Source organism: Gymnodraco acuticeps, unplaced genomic scaffold (genome assembly GCF_902827175.1).
Source record: "Gymnodraco acuticeps unplaced genomic scaffold, fGymAcu1.1, whole genome shotgun sequence".
Taxonomy (NCBI): Eukaryota; Metazoa; Chordata; class Actinopteri; order Perciformes; family Bathydraconidae; genus Gymnodraco; species Gymnodraco acuticeps.
This window is the reverse complement of record NW_022990319.1, coordinates 151237-174956: the sequence shown is the minus strand read 5'-3', so window position 1 is coordinate 174956 and position 23720 is coordinate 151237. Positions and strand designations below refer to the sequence as shown.

The following is a 23720-nucleotide window of genomic DNA, read 5'->3' as shown; positions in this document are numbered from 1 at the left end:
TTTGGTGGATGTCTAAAACTAGAAATATAACTTTTGAGAAAGTTATTCCAACTCTCCCACTTGTTTTCCACTCAAGTAAAAACAGATCCTCTTTGGATGAATGGTCCTGATACATCACCTTCTCACTCACCACTGTGCTGAGAGCAGGACCAGAGACCGAAACCTGTCGTGTGTGTGTGTGTGTGTGCGTGTGTGTGTGTGTGTGTGTGTGTGTGTGTGTGTGTGTGTGTGTGTGTGTGTGTGTGTGTGTGTGTGTGTGTGTGTGTGTGTGTGTGTGTGTGTGTGTGTGTGTGTGTGTGTGTGTGTGTGTGTGTGTGTGTGTGTGTGTGTGTGTGGAAGGAAAAGTAGGTTAAGCAAATGAGCCACTGGAGCTGGTGTAAGGCAAATGGAGGATAGCAGATGAGATGAGAGGATTCCCTCTGTGGTGCCCCGCAAAATACTATGTAGCCTCAAGAGCGGTTTCCTTTTTTTTCTTATAATGGGACTTTTTTTTCTCAACACCTGCTAAGATGGTGTCATAATACTTCACCTGCTCCCACTGCTGTTTTACATGATTCAGGTACATGTTGAGTCGACAGATATCATATATATATATATCGTATATATATATCGTATATATAGCCGTATCAAATCATATTCCCAAATTTGTTACACACATATTTCTATTGTGACTTTGTGAAAGTCTTCAGGACAAACACTTCTTCCTCCTCTCTGTTAGTTTTTCACTTGTTGCTGCAGTTTAAGGCTTTGCTTGAAATGAAATGTCACTACTGAGGTTTTCTTTATTCTTCTTTAAGTTATGACGTCATAGAGTATAGCAGCGATGACGTATTTTTGTAGGAAGTTAGCATCTTGTTCCATCGACAAAAAGCCAATGGGATTAAGATTTTTCCATTGTGCGTGATAACGTTTGGTCGTCTTTTTCAGTACAATGTGTTTGTTCTGATATTTTTGACATACTATACTAAGAAGTTTTTTTGCACATTTCCCCTCTAATACTATAATTAGGGGAAATGTTGACCCATCCTAGTGTTAAAGGTCACCTATTATGCAAAATCCACTTTTTCTTGTCGTTTGTACATAAACATGTGTCCCTTCTGTGAAAAGCGATTCTGAAAGTTTCAGGAAGAAAGATCCCCTCTCTTTTTGTTCTGATCCATTTATATAAACACCTGTCTGAAAATGAGCAGATCAGATTTTGGCCACTTTATGATGTCATAACGTTTTTTTCATTGTGTTTTTTTAAACCAAATATCTCTCAGAGGGGCGTGGGGAGGGGCTCCTTATTTTCATCTTAAGTAACAGACACAGAATCAGCACTTTTGAAACAGGGCTGAAACAGAGGGGATTATGGGATGCTGCAATGCATGATCTGTTTGGTATTTGGAGCCAAACACTTCAGAGACATGTTTTATATCTGTGAGACCTATAATATATTGATGAAAAACAGTATAATAGGGGACCTTTAAGACATACTACACTGAACAAAAATATAAACGCAACACTTTTGTTTTTGCTCCCATTTTTCATGAGATGAACTCAAAGATCTAAAACATTTTCTACATACACAAAATAACCATTTCTCTCAAATATTGTTCAAAAATCTGAAAAAATCTGTGATAGTGAGCACTTCTCCTTTGCCGAGACAATCCATCCCACCTCACAGGTGTGGCATATCAAGATGCTGATTAGACAACATGATTATTGCACAGGTGTGCCTTAGGCTGGCCACAATAAAAGGCCACTCTGAAACGTGCAGTTTTGCTTTGTTGGGGGGGTCTGGGGGGGTCCGAAATCCAGTCAGTATCTGGTGTGAGGGGTAGGATTAGGGTTAGGGGTAGGGTTAGGGTTAGGGTTAGGGTAATGTTGCGAATTGATTGGCCCATGGTGGTGGTGGGGTTATGGTATGGGCAGGCGTATGTTATGGATGACGAACACAGGCCACTCAATTCACAACATTACCCTAACCCTAACCCTAACCCTACCCCTAACCCTAATCCTACCCCTCACACCAGATACTGACTGGTTTTCGGACCCCCCCAGACCCCCCAAATAAAGCAAAACTGCACGTTTCAGAGTGGCCTTTTATTGTGGCCAGCCTAAGGCACACCTGTGCAATAATCATGCTGTCTAATCAGCATCTTGATATGCCACACCTGTGAGGTGGGATGGATTATCTCGGCAAAGGAGAAGTGCTCACTATCACAGATTTTTTCAGATTTGTGAACAATATTTGAGAGAAATGGTTATTTTGTGTATATAGAAAATGTTTTAGATCTTTGAGTTCATCTCATGAAAAATGGGAGCAAAAACAAAAGTGTTGCGTTTATATTTTTGTTCAGTGTAAGTATAGGTTTTTTTGTATATTTTCGACATACCATACGATGCTATTTTAAAAATATTTTCGACATATTATATTATGTCGTTTTTTTCATATTTTCAACATACCATGTACCATGTCCATGTACCATGTCCATTTTTGTATATTTTCGAAAATAGTCTTTTTTTTGCATTTTTCAACATACTTTTACTATGTCTTTGTGTATTTTCGACGTACTATACTATGTCGGTTTTTATGTATTTTTGACATACTATTCTATGGAGTTTATTTTACTTAAAATCAGTGAACGAAGAGGCAGCACGGAGCGAAGCCTCGAATGAAGCCGGAAGTGAATGGAGGATTTCTCTCTCACCTCTTCGCTTCTCTTCGCCCACCACGCGGAGTAAAAAATATCCCACAATGCATTGTTCAACATGGCTGCGCCCTGGTGTCGGCGTGTGTGTAAACAGTTGTAGCCGCGAGAAGAAATACGCTTTAGTTTCATGAATCATTTAAATCTCAAGACGAACTCTGGAATACAACTATCCACGTTTCAAACAAAAAGGCAAAGATGAAGATTAAATCCAAGTCTTCGTATCACAAATCTGAGAATACCTACAAGGTGAGGACTAATTGCAGCATGATGCTTACAGTGGGATGTGGTGGAGATGAAAACACTACTATAAGAGTGTATTAACAGTCATATTGTATATGTTAGTTTTGATCAAGCAAATTGAGGGATTCTCTGTTCATTTCACCTCCGTTTAATGAGTTATGGCAACATGTGATTTACCCTGAAATCGCTTAGTCCCATTACTACTTAGCTACATTAAACCCATCTGATGTTTCTTCTTCCAGTTTCTCACTTTTGCTGAAAGACTTGCCAATGTCAACATTGACGTCATCCATCGTATTGACAGGACTGGATCGTATGCAGAGGTTTGTACACTCAGTAATTGTGACAACATTCATCCATATAGTAAGCTTTTCCTAACCATTTGCATCTGATTGATGATGGCCTGTTTGTTATTTTTTGCAGGAAGTAGAAACATATTTCTCTGAAGGACTGACAAAATGGAGAGACCTCAACTTGACAGAGCATTTCAGTATGTATACAATCAAATAAATCCCAGAGTATATGCAATACTGTCCTTCTGTAGTATCTGACATGTTAGGAAATAGCTTAATGTATCTACTTCTTAACTTGAGAAGAGATGTTGTGCATTTGTAGTGAATGTAAAACGACTGTCTTTCTTCCACAGGTGCATTTTTGAAAGAGGTTTCCAACCAGAGCCAGTCATTCAACCTGTTGGTTTTCCATCAGAAGACAATAGTGGAGAGTCTGAAAACACACTTAGCTGTCAAGAACAGTCTGGCCTCAGAACCACTGCTGGAGTAAGTGGCCTTATGTATACCAGAGGATCAAAAATGTTGTTGAATAATGAGTTGATGTAGTAGCTGAGTCTCTCCTCCGCCCTACAGCCTGGTGGTGCAGCTGGCCAGAGACCTGCAGACTGACTTCTACCCCCACTTCCCCGACTTCTTCGTTCTGATCGCCTCCGTTCTGGAAACCAAGGACACAGAAGTCTTGGAGTGGGCTTTCAGCTGTCTCTCTTACCTCTACAAGTACCTATGGAGGCTAATGGTGAAGGACATGACCAAAATCTACAGGTGAGAAAAATAGATTTACTCTGTGGATGCTTTGTGGGGTGTTTTTACCTTTTGTAGCAATCACTTATTATTACTTCCCCCCTACAGTTTATACAGCACACTGCTGGAGCACAAGAAAGAACACATCCGCAAATTTGCAGCCGAGAGCTTCTCTTTTTTGATGAGAAAGGTGAGTTATTTGAGTCAAACGTGAACTTAGGGCTTTCCTTTCTTCTGTTGTAAAGTTGAAATCCATAAGCTTTTGTGTTAAATATTTGAGTATTTTAGTTTTTGATGTCCCATTGTGTCACACAGGTTCCAGATCTCGATGGCCTGCTGAATCATGTTTTCTCAGACCTCCAGCAGCACCCCGACAAGGCGGAGGGAGCAGGGCAACTGCTGTTCGAAATGTGCAAAAGCGTCAGAAACCTGTTTCACTCCTGCTCTGAAAAGGCGAGTTTCGTTTCAAAGGAGTAGGTCGGGGCAGAATCCCCGATCTGTGATCAACATCGTTTTCATTTAAAGGTTATCTAATCTTAAAGGAAGTCTATATCAGAGGAATCAGAATACCTTTATTAGTCTCACAGAGGGGACATTTATATTGTTACAGCAAAAAAAAAGAAGGGAAATGTTAATTAAGAGACATGCATAAAATACTAGAGATTACACAAATAACAATTTACAAAAGTACCCATCCAGGTGGACAACAAAACGTACAGTACAAATATGTTTAATTGCTTAATGACCTGTTTCTCTTCACCCATCCTGACAGGCTTTCCCTGTAGCTTTGCGTAAGCTCGGACCCTCGACCTGCCCAGACGCCACTCTGCCGTGGGACACAGTCAGGGACGCTCTGGATCACATGGTCCACGCTGCAGCAAATCACGTTGAGAGAGAACACTTCCTGGTCTTGTGGGAGTCTTTACAGGTGGGGCAAAATGTCCAACTTGTTTCCCTTACAGTCCAATCATTCAAAACCCCTCCAAGATAGTAAAGGCATAGCATATATGCATCATCGTCTGATCAGTGTATTCTCAACCCTTGAAGTTTCGTAACTTTGTGTCTGATGATGTTGTCTTCTTGGTAAAGGCCAGTGTGGTGGAGGTCCTGGGTGTTATGGAGGCGAAAGGAGAAAAGGCGGAGCAGGCAACAGAGCAGCTGGAGAGGCTGCTGTTCATTTTCCAAACCCTGGTGTCCCACAAGAACGGAGCCAAGGTTACCAAGCCGGATTCCGTCTGCCAGGTAAGAGTACCACGCACACAGAGAAGACATCATGCCGTTATTTGTTTTGTATGGCTTCATAATTGTATTTCCCCGTGCCTGCAGACGGTGTTGCGGCTGGTGCAGAGCTCCTCTCTCTCGCCTTCTTGTTCCCGTCTGCTCCTCCAGATCACCTCCTCTCTGCTCCTCGGGGAGAACATCTCTCTGCCCAGAGTTCTCATCCAGGAGACGGTCCAGAAGGTATGTGGTTGGTGCAAATCTGGATACATTTTTTAGTGTCGTATTGGGTATTTATGTGTAAGGAAACAAAAGCTTGTGTGTATTTACATGTCTCTCTGTCTTCTTCTCAAGGTGTTTGGCAGCACAATTGAACAAGATCTGATCCTGGAGTTCACCAAGGAGATGTTCACCATGAAACAGTTTGAACAGGTAACTTAGAGCGATACATCCAGTACGTTAATCTTTCTCTACAACTCCATGGCACTTCATTTTCTCTTCTTCACTCCCTTAGCTCTTCCTTCCCAGCATGCTGCGCTTCACTGCTGAGTTGTTGTGCTGTGATGATCCTCGCTCTCGCCACTGTGGCCTGGACGCGCTGGTCAGTCTGATCCTGGCCAAAGCCCCTCCCCCCACAGATGGCTCCATGGCCTTCGAAACATACCCACTGCTCTTCAATGGACAGACCGGGTGAGAACATACATTACATGTATTATTTCTCCAACATTCAAAGGCTTTAGTGTCGTATGCACAGTAGGTACAGTGTGGTGATGGCAATGGAAAGGTCCCAGGCTCCTCCAACAATGCAACTTAAATGTATAAAAGACATAAAGCGAAGAAAAACATCTTTTATTTCCATGTGTTTCCCCCTCTTCCAGAGTGTTGAGCGGTGAGGAGTCTGCGGTGCCGGAGCTGGTGCTGTCGCTGATCCGATTCCCCGAGGAGCAGAAGCAGCCAATCACTGACCTGTCTCTGCCCTGGGCCGCCCTGATGCTTCTGCCTCACCTCAGGTATCACCAGAAGGGGACTTTTGATGATAGATACCGGTTTTAAATGTTAACAGAATCTAAATTTGGGTCACATGCTAAATATGCAGGCATTAGTTGGTGGTTTAGAGTAGGGAACACAATGTCAAATGTGTTTATCGTCATGGTGTGATATTGAACACACTTATTTAACTAGTTGAAAACGTATCGGTAGAAAACTGTACTTTTAAAATGTATCTATCATTCCCTTTTTTATTCATGTTCAGGTAATCTTTCTAACTTTTGCATTACACTGAAAGCAATTTTAACTAAATAAAATATATTTCAATATGGAAAATCAATCTGGTATCACAGCAGGAGCCTTGACCTTCACTTCTAAACTGAACTGTATTATATTAAGTAGTCTGATCTATTATATGTTTTATTTCTCAGGCCCATTGCTCCAGCTAGTGTGGTCCCAGCTGTGACTGCTTTCTTAAACCGCCTCCTGACTGAGATTGAGACAGAGGCACTGGGGAAAGGTTTGTACATCTCTAATAAGTTAACTATTAAATACAAAAATACAACTACTAACTAAATCATGATATCAATAAAATGTACCCAAACAAGTGTCAAAATATAACCAAGACTTTGAACTGTGTATTTTCTGTTCATGAGACTGAATTGACATCTGTCTTGTCACCCCCCCACCCCTCCTCCTCCCCCAGCTGGTCTGTTTGTAGCCAGTCAGGCGATGAGCTGCCTCCTCACTCTGGACGGCTCTGCACAGCTTCTCTCCCTGGTCACTGTGGACAAGATCAACTCAATTCTACGGTAATCAGTGCATGAGTCTGTTCAAAACGTATGTGTCAGTGTATTGGACCACAGATTGGTGGCAAATGGAAAGAAAGTGTAATTTGTAACGAGGAGACTCGGATAATCTATCCCATTGCAGCACCTTTTTGGATTCCATGAAGGATTGAACTGATAATGGTAATTTTCATTCTGGTTACAGGAAGTTTCCCAGTGACCTGTCCGCCCTGCTGCTAGGAGACCTGTACTACACCCGCCTGTCACTCAGCGGCGTTTCAGAGCACCTTTCCCACAGTGCACTGCAGGAGCTCCACCACATACTGTGCGCCAACCTCTCCTCCAACATCTCTAAGGTATGTGTGAAATCACAGAGTTGTCATCAAAGATGCATTTCTATGAATATGTTGATATTTGAGCACCAATTGATCCTTTTTCTCTCTCAGATCCGCCTGCTGACGCTGAGGATTCTCTCTCAGTTTGAGGCAGAGCTCCCCCCACAGACCGAGGTAATGTCCAAATTCTCATGAAATTGATCAATTATGGGACTACGGCTTGTGTATTTATTTATGCGAGTGTCTCCCCCTCTATCCAGGGTGAGGAGAGTGTGGAGGTGCAGCCGGTGTTCGCCGTGTGCCTGCAGGCGGAGCTGGTGCCGGCTTCAGTGCAGGACTACAGGGAGAAGCTGCTCCACCTCAGGAAGCTGAGACACGACCTGGTGCAGCGCAGCCTGCCTCAGGGCCCGCCCGGCAGCTTCCAGCAGGTACAGAGGACTCCTGGCGGCTTTATACTTAGTTGGAAAAAAACAGCAGCATGTGATTGATCATTAATGATTTTGGTATGCAGATATAAAATTAACACAATGTGCTTCTGCCCATTTCCCTCCAGGTGCCTCTGCGTTACCTCATCGCAATGCTGTTCGTCAACTTCAAGCCCCTGTGGGAGGCAGTCATTGAACTTCTAGTGTGAGTGTTGAGATCTCGCAAAAATAAATTCAGCTAAAATACAAAAAGGGAGAGTTCACCCCAAAGCCAAAAGACCTATTTTCCTCTCGCATGCAGATTGTTTCAGTGTCAGTTGCTGAGTGTTTGGCCGAAGACATTTCTTAATTATTTTGTATATAATAGAATTAAATGGCACTCGGCTTGTGGAGCTCAACGCATCAAAACAATCGTTTTTATGTAGGAACTATTTTCTTTCTACACTCAGCAATTATATCACTGCTAAGAAGGAAGTGTGCATCTCATACCTGAGGTAGAAAGAAAATAGTTCCTTCATGAGACTACTCACAAAAAGGTCTGAATTATCCTGAGTAACCAGTTCGTGATTTTTGGAAAGAGACATGGCTGTTGAGACTTAAAATGTATTATTTTGGGCTCTCGAGCAACAAAAGTCAGGTGCCATCTAGATCCATTTTATTAGTGTTTGAGGGTTAAACTGCCCCTTTAGCATACTTGTGATTTATTGAGTCCTTTGCATTTAGTCAGCCATGCACTTTTCATTTAAGGATAAAAATATGTACAATACCATTAATTGTCATTATGTTGTTGTTTCTTTGAACACATTGACTTAAACAGGCCTTACAGAATGCAGAACTTTGTTTGAATTGCCTGAATAAAAATGCCATGTTCGATATATTTATCATAAATTAATCTCATTCCTCTTCACAGGACCCATGCCAGAGGGATGGACAACAGGGACTTCTGGAAGGTCTACTATGAAAACCTGGAGATGGTGGCAGGGATCGCTGGTGAGGGCTCCTGATGCTTCATATTGTAAAACTCAGCTTTGGTGTACTTAACTGCAAGGGGAAAACGAGCCAAAAACAGCCACAAAAGTGATCTTCCTTTTCTTTGTCATAGAAAAAGAACTGCACGAGGACAGTGAGGACGATGAGGAGGAAGAGGAGACGGGTGTTCAGGCCGAGCCAGGATGTGACGTCATTGAGAGCGGGGACGTGGGGGTGCTGTTCCTAGAGCAGCTGAAGTTGACCGCCAACCCCGACGAGAGGACGGACTTCCTCAACTTCCGCATCCTGCTGTGGCGCTGCATGACGGAGTTTCCTGAGAGAGTGGAGCCCCGCTGCCGGGAACTGTGCCCCCTGCTGCTCCGCTTCATCAGGTCCGCGTTGTTGGATATACTAATTGCCTAATTGATCATCTTCCTGATCTGCAAGTATCCTAAGTGTTCTTGATTTTTACCCTGTGTCTCCAGGAATGAGTTTTACACCTCCGACCTGCTGGTGGCACCCACTCAGGACCTGAGGAAGGTGGATGACGCTGCCCAGGAGGAGTCTGGGATGGCTGTGGAGGAAGAGGAGGACGAAGATGAGCAGGAGGCAGAGGAAGGAGGCAGACAACAGAAGAAGGCTCCTCCAAAGAGAGCCGCTGCAAAGTAAGACATCAGAGTCACACTGAACGAGTTTTCCAGCTGCCATGGGATGTTCTTCATTAACAGCTGTTACACAATAGAGTCAGGTTTTCTTTTTTCACTTAGGTATTTATAATATCTGAATAAATAAGATACAAAATATGCAAACAGAACATTATTAAAACAAATGTAAAAACTGATATCTGAACAATTTAGTTGTTTTCTTTATACACAAACCTGTTTCTCTCCAAATCCCAAATCCTTTTTTTAGCTAATAAAAGAAGCCAGCATTTTTTCTAGACCTTTGCCTAAATAAATAGTTTAAATAAAAATGTATATCAAAATTGACCAGGATTTGGACAAACAGAGTAAAAACGTCCCCCTCTAGGACTAATTAAAGGGGCCCTAATATGCTTCTTGGGGTTCTCCATTTCGTGTAGTGTGTTATATTATAGTTTTTTGTGCATGTGAATGGTCTGCAAAGGCTAAGATCCCCCCATATTTTGGTTGTACACCTTAACTGGTATTATATACTGACCCTTGTGTGGATCTTTTTCTTCCAGACAGCTGATCGTCCATCTGAAGGTGTTCGCCAAATTCACCAACCCTCGCTCTCTCTACCTGGAGAGCAGCCTCAGTGATCTCTATAACCAGGTAATCCTAAAACCTCACACACACACTTGTCGTCTACCAACAGTAAAGCTGATTAATACAGATTTTTTCCGAAGGCATCAAAGCATCTAAATATATCTCTCTGTTTCCAGTTGCTCTGCCACCAGGACCAGCAGATCCAGCGAGTGGCTCTGGAATGTGTTCTCACATACAAGGACGCCAACATAGTACCATACAAGTAAGAAAACCACCTAAATAGAGATGGACAGGGAAGCACACTTACAGTAATATGTCTCTTAATGCAACAATCTCCCTTTCTTTCCATCAATGCGGTCATTGTGAGCATATTTGATAGTAATCAGAGCTCACGTCCTCCACCCTCTATGGTTACAGGCGGAGGAATGTTAAAATCCCCCTCAGCGCTGACTGCTCAAAATCATGACTCCTATTGTCTGTTATCAAGCTATCCATTTACTGTAGCTGAAGCCTACCTGCAGACAGATGTGTGTTTCTGAGGAAGTTTAGCATTACATATAATTGTGGTTGACTCTTTGTTCAGGATTTGGATGTCACGCTGACAGACTGTCAGACTTTTGTTTTTATATATGTATGTATTATTTGTTAATTAAATGCACATACAGCTCGATTATGGCAAAAATCATAATCTCGATTATTTGGGTCAATAATTGTAATTGCGATTATTAAATGTGATTATTCATTGACTTTGAAAACATTCATTTATTGGAGACATTTCTTTTGAACAGTATGTTTTTAACAGTTGAAAAACCAAAAAAAAAAGTAATAATAATAAACAAATAATCGTTTTATTTCGATTACGTTGTTTTCGTAATCGTGGCAAGCCATAATCGTAATCACGATTAAAATACGATTAATTGAGCAGCCCTAATATACAGTATCACTTTGTATTCGCTCTGAGTGTCTGCCATGATACGTGTATGTGTACAGTTCAATTCTTACAAGTATATTGACTTTTGTTTTTGTGTGTGTTTGTACAGGGAAAATCTGGAAAGGCTACTTGACGACAAACACTTCAAAGAGGAGATTGTCCATTTCAACATTTCTGAGACAGGAGTGGTGGATGCCTCACACAGAGCCAGGCTCATCCCACTGCTCATGAGGTACATGTTTGTGTTCATTTGTTTTCCGAGCTGCCTTAAGGCGTGACACTACAGGCAAAAACACAAAGTAATTTATTTTCGTAGACTCGTCAATTTAAATGTATTTGCTTCGATATAACATCTCCTTTCACACTATTGGAAAGGTGTCTCGATTATCGTGTCTATTTCCTTCTGCAGATTTTCTTACATTTACCGAAAGTTAGCTTAGATAATGCCTTATCTTGTTTTTTAAATGTGTTATCTCTCAGTCACCATCCCTGTGTTTGCTGTTTCAGGATCCTGTTTGGCCGCATGCGCAGTAAAGCAGGCAGTAAGTTCCAGGGGAAGGCGAGCTCCGCCTCCCGCTCCTCCATCATCCTGCGCTTCCTGGCTGGCTGCCAAGCGGAGGAGCTGGGGATCTTCATCGACCTGCTGCTGGAGCCCGTCTGCCATTACAGCCAAGGTAGCTATGGTAGAAAATACAATAAAAATCCATTCATAAAGCTACCCCAGTCTGAAAACACCTTTCCTTTATTAAAATCCTTTCCTTCCTCAGGTACCTGCCTGGCTGCGGTGGAGAAAGCCATCGCTGACACAGATGTGGCTGCCGTCCTGCCTCTGGGCCGACAGCACAGCCTTCTGAACATCATCAACGTAGTGATCCAGAAACTGGGTCACCTGATCAACATCTACCTGCCCAAAGTGCTGCAGATCCTGCTGTGTGTCACCGCCTCTGTGTCCACCATCCTGGACAAAAGGCTGCAGGTAATCAGGAGAGGCATTGATGAGACTATTTGTTTGTTGAACTGATTTTGTGATCAGATCAAGCCTTAAAACACCTGTTGGTTACTTAGTGATGACCTTCCCCTCTTGTCTCAGCTGCGTGCGGGGTGCATCAGTCCTCTGAAGAACTTGAGGCGCCTCGGCGTCCTGAGGATCCAGGACTTTTTGGACGGCTTCGACTCCTACAGCTTCAGCGCAGACGAGCTGGATGCCGTCTTTGCCGCTGTGGTCTGGCCTCAGGTACATCATGCAAACAAATGTTATGTCACAGTTTAATGAAACTTGAAGAGCATACAATGATCCCTAGCACTGGCTATACATTTATAAACCTTTTTCAGACATGTATAAAGGTAAATACTAACACGTTTACACATGGAGAGATAGCGACATGGTACTTATAATTATATAAGTCCAAAAAAAATATATTGTTGAATTTGTAGAGCTGGCAGCTGATTTACTGGGGATTAGTCCCTGACATTTCTCAGGAGAAAAAAATCCCTAAAATAAAGGGCCAAAGATATGCTATTTAAAGAAATAATAATAATAATAAGCATAATTAATACTAATAGTAAATAGATTAATTAAATAGAAATAAAAAAGATGATTTTGTTAAAATAAATTAAACATACTTTCTCTTAGAGGGCTGGGTTGTAATTCCTTTTAGTTTTTTTTCCGTGTCTGGTTAACACTTCTTTTTGTGCAGGTGTGTCGTCTCTCTACAGAGAGCCCCTACTCCCCCACTCCTCTGCTGAGACTCATCCATGTGTGGTGCAAAAATGCCAGGTAAACATCCACCTCTCTCCTTCTTATCCAGTTAGCAGTACTTTTTGTATCCAGAGTGAGTTTATGGAGGTACATTGATTCTTCTTTTGTCCAACTGTCTCAGGTACTACCCACTTCTGGCTAAGCAGAGGCTGAACCATCCGGAGTGTGACATCCTCCTCAACGTCTTCGCCCTCCTCTCGGCCAAAAAAGTTTCCACAGTGACCATCGCCATGGTTATGGACATAGCCGAGTCCTTAGCAACCACACAAGACTTTGTGGCCTCGGAGGATGAGACGGAGCTCAACGTCAACAACTGTGTGTTCCCGCGGCCTAAAGAGGGCGCTCTCATCACAGCAGGTAAGCAGAGTAATATATCCGTCATTTCAATCCAATGTTAGTGTTGCTGCAGGGTTTAATGCGTTGTATCTCTTCCAGACGCTCTAACCCAGGGCTCCAGCCTGCTGCTGCCTCACATATCCACCCTGCTCAACTACCTCAGCGGAGTCGTACGCAACTCCGACCGACTGAAGAAGAAGAAGTTCAGGGTTCAGGTCGCCAAAGAGCTCAACATCCTCTCCAAGTCAGTGTTTTATCTGGATAAGAACATACAGTATCGTTTTTCCGTTTCACTGTATGTGGAATTAGCTCTTAGAAATTGCCTTTTTTGTTATGACATACAATTATAAAACCCTTTGGGGTGTTTAACATATATTTATGAATTATTATTATTATCCTTTTTCCTTTTGTGTCTCAATTTTTGTCTGTTTTACTTTATCTAAATGTACATGGTAGTGTTCATATAATAGATTTTATGTGATCACGTATGTTTTGTGTCTTTCCTATTCTATCTGTGATTTAAAAAACCAAAAAAGACCCTGAGCAAAAAAACTAAAATGGCCTTTTATGTCTCGTCAAACTCCTTTTCGTGCGTGACTTTTCCTCTGTCAGGGTCAGTCGGTTTGTCAGCGACAAGGAGCAGAGCTCGGTGCTCATCACCCTGTTGCTGCCCTACCTCCACAAAGGCCACAATCCTGAGGTAAGACTTTGAACTCCTTAATGACATCTAATGCTTTCTGCTTTACCTCCATGCTGCTAATGAGGAACCTTACTGTGTGTTTCTTTCAGGAGACAGAGATCGACACCCTGGCCACGCTGCAGAACCTCCTGCGGCAGTGTGTGCAGCCCTCAGACTTCCTGCGGCCGCTCAGCAAGCTCTTCTCCGTCATCCAGAACAAGCTTCCCAGAATGGCCCTCACTAACGTCTTCCAGGTACAGCAGCCCACAGGAATCTGGTCACATGACAGTAAATACATCTAATATTTAGTGTGGTGACAAGGAAATCAGTCCAAAGCCCAGGAAATTAATTATCTTTTATTCAAGAGATTTAAATATCACTTAAAATGATTGGATATCCCTTAAATGAGATGCATTGTTACTGGTTGCAGACCCATATTGTTTAAATATCCTAATTAAATGTTTTTTAAATGTATTCCTGCTCACTGTTCATGTACCCATGATGCTTTGCTTTCAGACGCTTTCGGATTTGGAGCCCTCACTCAAGTACATCACTGATTTAGCAACTAAGGTAATTCACGTTAAATATTATGCATGATGTATGAAAACCAACAGCACTTACAGACTGGAATATTGACTCCAAAATATATTTCACTTTATTACATTTCAATCATTTGTATGAAGTTTAAAAGAAGGCCTCTGGACCTTGTCAGTTCACTGTCTTCATTTATTTTTTTCTTCGCCATTTTTCTGCCTACTGTAGTACTCTAAAGAGAGATGTATACTTTGCCACATTAATACAAAATATAAGTATGGGAAATTGCACTTAGCTGCATAACTGCTGACGAGGGCCGACGTAGGTTTCAAATGAATCCGCATCCAAAACCCTTTCTGAATGTTCCTCCTCCTTCCTGCAGCTGAATGCGTTCGACAGTCGGCACTTGGACGAGATCCACTTCGACGTGCGTCTCTGCGCTTTCCAAGACGCCACCAGGCGAGTCAAAGAAATGACGACTCTGGACCTGGACTACATCGGCACCATCATGCACAACGTCTTCCACACCTTTGAAGTAAGTAGATATGTGACACAGATGCAGCTTAAAGTACTTTAAATACCTGTCATATCACGATTCATTTCCACCCTCCTTTCTCCCTGCAGATCGGTGACATGTCGCTGGGAGACAACGCCAACCTGTGTCTGTCTGCAGTCATCACACAGCTGGCGGAGATCGGCGCTGGAGAGCAGCTCTACAAGGACATCGTGCAACACACCATCCTGGACGCCGTGCACAAGGGGCTCCGCAGCAAGACAGACGTAGGAACACACACAAGAGCTCTGAATATTAAACTCATTAAGTGTGTTTTAAAATGTCCTCTCCTTCCCTCTACCAGAGCGTGCAGCATGAATACACCACCGTGCTGGCCTGCCTGGTGAAGACCTTTCCCACCAAGAAAGAGTTCAGAGACCTGGTGCAGCTCACCAACTACCACGACCTGGAGTCTGACTTCTTCGAGCACATGAAGCACATCCAGGTAGGAGAGAAAACTCACTCCCATGTCCCTCTTTCCTCAACTGTTATACGCATAATCCCACAACTGTCACAATAATGTTTCCCCAATCACAATATCTCTTATATATATAGGCTCTATATACCCACACAAATATTCTATGAGCTTTGCTTGTCTTCGACCAGTTAAAGTCTATTATTGCTTTGTTTTCACCATATATAACTCCTGATGGCAGACCGGAGCTCTCACACCTATTAGGGATGTATTACTATACATTCAGGAGTAAACATGTGCCAACCTAACTACAGTCAGCCAAAATCTTTATAAAACTCATTCGTAACAGCTGATGACCTGCTTGTCTTTGAGGCAGAACACTTTTTTTCCTGAACTTCATATTCATAATTCCTGCATACCAGATGATAATGAGTTTCTTTCTCTTCAGATCCACCGCCGGGGTCGTGCCCTGAGGAAGTTTGCCAAGCAGCTGACGGAGGGCCAGGTGGTGCTGACGCCCCGCTCTCTCCAGCATTACATCATGCCGTACGCCATGACCGCCCTGCTGGATGAGAAAATGCAAAAGGTGACTGATGCCCGAAACATTCTGAGAAAGAAAACAAGTGTTGTGTGATGTGTGTGTGTCTGACCCGCCTCTCCTCGCACACTTCAGCATGAGGGCATGATAACGGCGTCGGTGGAGGTGGTGGGCGCAGTATGCCGCAGGCTGACGTGGTCTAAGTACCTCTACTACCTGAAACACTTCATCCACATCCTGCAAACATCGCAGGTGGAGCAGAAGCTGGCTGTCAGGTGTCTAATTTGACCTCTTTTTTTTTACGGTTTATTTGAGTATTTCTTTGCTATTTCTGATACTGAACATGACCTACTGAGGCATTTTGTAAAAGTCTGTACTAAGAGACCCCCTTTTTCCACTATACCTCTAGTTTGCTCCTCACAGTCCTGGATGCTTTCCATTTTGACCATCAGACCCTCAGCAGAGAAATGGAGGCTGCCAAGGCCAGAGAGGGTGAGTGATACCATTTACAATTCTGTATTTCAGACAATCTAGGTCTGATTAATCAAAATGTGTTGAATTTTAAATCAATCAAACATCCTTGTCTTTATCAAGATGTGAGTGCCGCAATGGAGGCCGATGACGAGGAGCAAGCTGCAGCCGACGAATCGGATGATGATGAAGAGGCAATGGAGCTAGAGGGTAAAACCGATCCATCTGATGTCCCCATGGAAACGGACACCAACAGTGGAGAAAATGGTGTCGTCTCCAAGAAGGCAGCTACCCCTGTAGCCAAGGTGCCGGCGGCTCCCCCCCCCATGGCGGTGTCCAGCGGGCTGCCGCAGAGCACCGAGGAGCTGGGGACTCTGATCAGCGCCATCCACCAGACCGTGACTAACAGCGTGCTGCCCCGCCTGCACAAGTGTCTCAATGCAAAGGTACAATACACAATCACACGAATACCATTTAACATGTTTGCATTTTGAGATCCTTTTGGTTGCATTACTGTGGCAAGTATGTGAGATGTCACTCAACCTCGGCTCCTATGTTTTTAATAAAATGTGTAGCCAAAATACAGACAACCCCTTAAAAAGTAAAAAATGTCCCATTGAAACTAAGGAAAATATGTTCTGCTATGAAAATAAAACAATATATATATTTGTTTTTACAATGTTCCATATAGTCACTTTTTTTCACTTGTGCCCTACGGTACAAATACATGCCATTTTCCTGATTTCTTGCACAAAAAACAATTAAAATCAATGTTGTTGCTAATTCATTGACACCAGACAATAAATACAACTGACATGACTCTGACATTATTGTACTCTGTGTGTATGTTTTGTCTAGATCAAGCGTGACGATGAGCACAAGGCAGTGAAGTCGAAGGATGTAAAGGATGAGGAAGTGGCCAGAATACCGATCGCCTTCGCCATGGTCAAACTGATGCAGACGCTGCCACCAGCCATCATGGAGGTCAACCTGCCTGGGTATGCAGCTGCGGTGGATGTGTTTTGAAAACTATACTATAATAACACTATGCAAACACTTTACTGTCCTTGTTTACTTGTTTGTTAAAACATGTTGATAATTGTATGTACAGATCAGGATCACTTAAGATTCTGGTGTGATGTTCATTTAAAATTCCAACATTTTACTGATATTTCGTATTTTTCTCATCCAGCATCCTGATCAAGGTGTGTGTGGTGCTGAGGAACCGCTTCCAGGAGGTCCGTGACGTGGCGAGGGGAACTCTGGTGAAGATCATAGAGACTTTAGGCTTCCGCTACCTGCAGTACCTGCTCAAAGAGATGCAGGGGCTCCTGGCTAAAGGCTACCAGGTACGAGAACACATAGAAACACAACCGTAGAAGCATGTCAGCATCGTCTTTAAAAGTCCTAATGTACCCGTCTGTTTCTCTGTGCTCCCCTCTGTCCAGGTTCACGTGCTAACATTCACAGTGTACCAGCTGCTGACAGTCCTCAGTCCAACCCTGAAGAGCGGAGACCTGGACGCCTGCATGAACATGCTCATCGACGTAAGAACGCACCAGAAAACCACATAGAGCCCACTATTTTATACACAATATATTCAAAGTTTTAGTTTGTACCCAATCTCCCCGTTTCCTGTTGGACAGATCTTCAACAACGAGCTGTTCGGGCCTGTGGCCGAGGAGAAGGACGTGAAGGGGATAGTCTCCAAGCTGATGGAGGCGCGACACAGCAAGAGCATGGACTCCTACGAGCTGCTGGCTCGTTACTGCAGCAAAGAGAGCGTCACCAAGTTCATATTGCCACTAAAGGAGGTGAGGGGGAGGGAATATAAAAAGACACTTGAGTAAATACAAGAATCAATATGAGTTTTAACTCTACAAGTCTTAAAACAGGTGACTTGACGTGATGCATTGACTTTCAGATGCTGGATAACTCAGCCAGTCTGAAGGTGTGCATCCGGGTGGGGGCCGTGCTGCGGAGGATGGTCCTGGGTCTGCTCGTCAACGATGGCATGACGTCTCAGGATATCTTGCTGCTGTGCCACGGCCTGGTCAGCCAGAGTCTGCCGCTGCTCACCAAGAGAGACCGGTACGCTCACACACACACGCTTCGATCAACATCCAGAAAACACCCATGTTCCTCTTGTACTAATTATCATGTATTACAATGTGTGTATTTGTAGAGAGAAATCCTCAGTGAAGCCCCCCCCAGACCCCAGGCTGCCCCCTCTCAGCTGCCTGCTCCTGCTTCCAACTCCAACGAGGGGGGGGGCGGAAGGCTCCAGTCAGCAGCCGCACCAACATGCACATCCTGGTGGACACCGGCCTCAAGGTGCACATTCAACCTCTCCCGCGTGTTATTAGCATTACTAGCGCAGTTCACTTCTATAGAAACGACATTCTTCTTTAACATTATTATCTGCATTGCATTTACTGGCTACGGAATATATTTTGGTGATCCATTTTCTATGTCTGGTCTAAATCGTTTTCTTTCCTGTGTTTTATCTAAAGAACAGATGAAAAATGCTGATTATTTGGTGGCCTCTTGTGGCCAAAGTGAACATTACAACAACAAATACTTTAGCCACTTTTAATAAAATTGAAAATGTAACATTTTTTTAATTAGTTGGAGTAAACACAGGAGAGCCAATTAAAGATCAAACATAGACAATTGATCACCAGATTATAAATATATTTTCCATTTGCCGCTCAGGGCTTCCGTATATTAACCACTTTTCTACTGGAATAAATATTGCACATTTTCTTTACCATTGGAAAGAAGGAATGCCTCATGTTATCTCAGATATATATGTCTGAAAAAGAAGCTGGATTGTTAATAAGGCATTGTGGGTTTCTGTCTGTTTCTCAGCTGCTCCACCTGAGTCTAAAGAAATCCAAAGTGACGTCCTCCGATCCCACGGTTCTGCAGATGCTGGATCCTTTCGTCCTGCTGCTGCTCGACTGCCTCGACTCCAGGCACGTCAAGGTACTGACATTTTCTTTTAACATAGGAACCTTTTTATCACACCAAATGTTGAGCACCAGCCAATCAGACTTGGATATCCTCACCCCTCTTCTCCTGTCTCCCCCTCTCTGCAGGTGATCACGGAGGCTCTGGTGGCCTTCACCTGGCTGCTGAAGTTCCCTCTCCCAGCAGTGGAGCAGAACGCAGACCAGATGACCAAGCAGCTGTTCATCCTGCTGAAGGATTACTCCAAGGCCGGAGCGGCCCGCGGGGAGAACTACCAGCTGGTGCAGAACTGCTTCAAGGTACCACAACTCACACAACACATATGTATGCTCACACTTTTGAAAGGGAGCAATTCAATCAGGTTTTAAATAAAAACTGCTTCTTTGATCTACGATTTGTTGTCTTTCAGGCCATTACCATACTGGTGAAGAATGTCAAAAGCAACCAGATCTCAGAGACACAGCTGCAAGTGCTGCTGGGATACGCTGAGGAGGACATCTACGACCAGTCCCGCCAGGCCACCGCCTTCGGCCTGCTGAAGGTAACCGCTCACATGTTGACATGAGTGTTTGTGGGGCTTTGCATAAAGATCACCCATGTAACATTTGAGAATGTGCCCCTGAGTTATGTGTTGAAATGTGTTTCTGTCTTTGTTTCGCTCTCCTCCAGGCAATTCTGTCCAGGAAGCTCGTTGTCCCAGAGATGGAGGAGCTAATGACGAAAGTGGCCAAGCTTTCTGTCACCGGCAACAACGGCGGGATCAGAATCCACTGTCGACAGGTACCTACACATAAAAAGAAAAGAAAACAAGCCCCATTTTTACTATATGATGAAAACCGGTTAACACAACTGTTTTAAAATATGTGTATTCAGCCAGTGTTTATGTTTTGCAGATCTATCTCAAATACCTGCTGGACTACCCCCTGGGGAAGAAGCTGAGGGGGCACCTGGACTTTGTGGTGGCGCAGCTGCACTACGAGCACGACACCGGCAGGGAGTCAGTGCTGGAGATGCTGGCCTACATCTTCCAGACCTTCCCTAAGGTTAGTACATTTACTCAAGTCTGAATAAAAAATGGAATTGTTGTTCTCTCTTATTTTACCAATGGTGATTTCTGACTTTGCTTATTTAATCATTCCCGCTCAGGAGCTGCTGCTGAGGCATTGCGGCTTGTTCTTCGCCCCGCTGGCCCTGGTTGTGGTTAATGATGACTCGGCACGCTGTAAGAAAATGGCCGCCATGGCCATCAAGGCACTGCTGGCCCAGCTGGACATTAACCACCAGAACACCATGTACTCCTTTGTCAACACCTGGCTGCATGCAGAAAAGGTACAAATCCACTTGAAAAAAATGTCTTCAATATCTTTGTAGTGTGTTTCATTATTGAGAAATATGGTGATGTCAATAGAAAGATATAATCATAAGTTTGAGAACATTCCCTCTTATAGTAAATTAGCTAATTTAATTAATATCATTCTCCTATCATATCATGCTGCTATAGTTCTTTTAGGCATGCAGAAGTGTTTGCTGCGTTTCTACGATCAAAGATTTGAATATTTTTCGGCACAAATGCAAAGATAGCTTCCTAATGCTCTCGCCTATCACTAACTCTAACCCCCCCCTGCTCTCTCAGGCCAGCATGCGGCGTCTGGGCGCTCAGATCTGCGGCCTGTTCGTGGAGGTGGAGGAGGAGCAGTTCACCCGCCGCCTGGACGACCTGCTTCCTCTGCTGGAGAAAGAGATAAACCCTGTCAACTACGATGACGTGAGTGGACACCTTCACACTGTCTTTGGCTGAAAGTTTGAAACATGACAAAAAGGTCCTTAAACCCCTGTGTGTGTTTCAGATCGAGGAGGAGCAGGACGAGAAGGGGGCGGACCGGCTGCTCTACAGTTTCCTCACCCTCATCACCAAACTGAGCAAACACTGCAGCCTGCTGGAGCTCAGGCAGCCTCATGACACACTCACTCTTATCTGGGGTAAAGAAACAACACACTCTCTGCTACACACACTGAAAAAAACTGTAATTTGTTGGAGTGGTGGTTCACCAAACATCACACACATTAAAAGACTGGATCCAGCAGGCCGTTTAACATTTTCTTTTTCAATCTGATGGTTGACAACGGTTTCGTTAGCTGGGGATGATTTTATCTAAATAAAATAATATTTACAAACTATTAGCAGACTTACAATAATAACCAAAATAATAATAATTATCGTAAATAAGGTTCAGTATTTCACTTACATCATTTCATGCATCCACAGGATTAAACTGCTCTCTTTTCTTTCAAGGTATGAATCAAAGGGAATCTAGAAGGCGGGTCTAACATAAACAAAATAATCTGTTAAAGTTAAACTAAACATTTCATCAACGGATTGATTACAAACTATTTACAGCTCCATGTGCCAACTCACAGTTCCTTTGTTCTTCAGTCTCTGGTGGGAAGGAAGTGAGTGACAGGCCTGAAGGGCGGAGCTTTAAAGGCTTTGGTGGGGGAGTGGTCATTGACAGAGGTGGTGATGAGGGTAGAGACTTGTGATTTTTAACACTCAAACTTTCCTCATTTTACAGGTCACATTGAAGCCCACCTGCGGTACCCTCACTGCTGGGTGTGGCTGACCTCCTCGCAGCTCTTTGGTCAGCTGTTTGCAGCCCATCCGGCGGAGCAGCTGGTGGCTGGGTGGAGAGGAGAGGGTGGAGACGCTTCACCTCAGTCCCCAACTACTGCTTTCATCACCAGCGGTCTGGACAAGAAGGTGCAAAACTGTTTTTTTCCAGCTTTGATCCAGCATCTGCATTTCACCCTCATTGTTTAAACTCCCTTTTCTCTGTTTTTATGCCATTCAGATGAGAGAGCTGGCGTTGTCTTTCTGCCATCAGCTACAGTCCAAGTTCCTGGACACAGCCTCAGGAGAGCAGGTAACCATCTCCACCCAAAATACTTTTCTGTTAAGGATACATTCAAATCACACAAGGTTTGATTGACAGCAATGTTCTGACCCGCCCACAGGTGATCAAGAACCTGCTGTTCGTCGGCAAGGTGATCTACCTCGTTTCCCCCGAGTCTGACGTCACGCCCGCTCAGGAAGAAGTGAAAGAGGAAGAGGAGACGGAAAAAGAGGGGGAGGTGGAGAAGAAGGAAGAAGATGAAAATGACAAGGAGAAGGAAAAGGAAGATGAGGAAGAAGACGAGGAAGACGATAAGGACGACCGGCTGCCTTCCCTGCTGTGGCTGATGAAGAAGCTGTCGCTGATGGCAAAGAGAGAGGCGGCACACACTCCCAAAGTTCCTCTGAAGGTACACAAAGAAACATACAGTAGAAATATAGGAAATAGTTTAATGTCCAATTCACTGGTTAACTTCAGTCACGTTCTCTAATGACTATAAACCAAGGGCCTAGAATTACTTCCAAAATGTTTTTTTCTTAACAGTGAAAAAGATCTTTTAAATGTTTAATTCCTAAGATAGTTAAATGTATTTTCCTCCACTACTTCCCACAGAGAACGTGTGTGTTTAAGTTCCTGGGAGCGATAGCCATGGACCTGGGGAAGGAGCGACTCGGCCCCTATCTGAGCACCATCATCACTCCTCTGTACAGGGAGCTGGACAGCACCTACGCAGACCAAGGTAAGAGTGAAAACCTGTCTTTAAAAATAACCGTTTGACAAGTGGGAAAATGGCAGTGAAATAAACCCCTGCTTGTCTCTGTGTCCAGACCCCACCCTGAAGAACCTGGCTCAGGAGCTGATCGAGCTGCTGAAGAGACACGTGGGGCTGGAGAAGTTCTCTCTGGCCTTCTCTGGCGTCCAGAAGGAGTTTTCACAGAGGAGAGCCGCGCGCAAAAAACACAGAGCCATACAGGTATGAAGACGTTATCCATACTTACACAAAAGCAACAACTTTGTTTCCAGCCATCGTCTAACGTTTGCCCTTTTTGTTTTCCAGGCGGTGGCTAACCCAGACATCGCAGCCAAGAAGAAACTCAAGAAGCACAGGAACAAAATCGAAGCCAAGAAGAGGAAGATTGAGTTCCTCCGTCCCGGATACAAAGCCAAGAGGCAGCGGGGCAACACGCTCAAGAACCTGGCCATGGTGCAGTGAGCCGTGTCAGTTTAGCAAGCTGGCAAATTGACCAAGAAAGAGACTTTTGTGATAGAGGACATTTCCATGTATTGGTGGGATAACTGGGCTGCAGAAGTGTCACTTAATGATGTAACAATGACTTTCACTATTTTAATTCATGTCAAGTGACAAAGCAACAGCACAGGAAAGAGATTACTCTCCCTGGTGGTTTGCTAAGTGTGAAAACAAGGAGATTTGGGGAATTCTAACCATGAAAAATGATCCAATCCAACTCTTCTATGAGGGATCCAACAGCCTCCTGTGGGTGTAACAGAAAATCATGTGACAGCAGGATTTCTCTGTATTAGCTTATATAAACTTTAATATCCTGCTGTAAAAAAAGTGTAGACATGTCCTCAGATTTATATCCCGTGCAATTTCATGTACAACTTGTTTTTCTTAGTAAAAAGACAAGACATTTAAACGGATCATCTGTCTTTTGGTATCACTTGTCGTTAAATCAATCGACCCTTTACACAAAATGG

General features: G+C 43.6%; 1 protein-coding gene across 1 annotated transcript; it reads left to right on the top strand.

Moving 5' to 3' along the window:
- Positions 1–2658: 2658 nt before the first annotated feature.
- Positions 2659–23663, top strand: utp20 (UTP20 small subunit processome component). The gene is given in 62 exon segments (XM_034223109.1): positions 2659–2942; positions 3179–3259; positions 3360–3426; positions 3583–3715; positions 3803–3991; positions 4079–4160; positions 4286–4423; positions 4743–4898; positions 5060–5212; positions 5297–5431; positions 5543–5620; positions 5703–5878; positions 6067–6198; positions 6607–6695; positions 6882–6987; positions 7169–7319; positions 7410–7472; positions 7559–7726; positions 7852–7928; positions 8634–8713; positions 8826–9084; positions 9178–9357; positions 9897–9987; positions 10098–10183; positions 10962–11084; positions 11360–11526; positions 11620–11828; positions 11943–12086; positions 12550–12629; positions 12733–12968; positions 13047–13191; positions 13560–13647; positions 13737–13880; positions 14143–14196; positions 14543–14695; positions 14785–14940; positions 15018–15158; positions 15577–15714; positions 15802–15941; positions 16076–16158; positions 16261–16583; positions 16996–17135; positions 17330–17486; positions 17586–17684; positions 17784–17951; positions 18062–18228; positions 18323–18404; positions 18406–18471; positions 19009–19125; positions 19239–19409; positions 19520–19651; positions 19780–19890; positions 20004–20153; positions 20257–20439; positions 20744–20875; positions 20958–21090; positions 21684–21868; positions 21960–22031; positions 22123–22410; positions 22614–22740; positions 22829–22974; positions 23059–23663. Coding segments are annotated over 62 exon segments (8427 nt in total). The 5' UTR covers positions 2659–2891; the 3' UTR covers positions 23215–23663.
- The last annotated feature ends 57 nt before the right edge of the window (positions 23664–23720 follow it).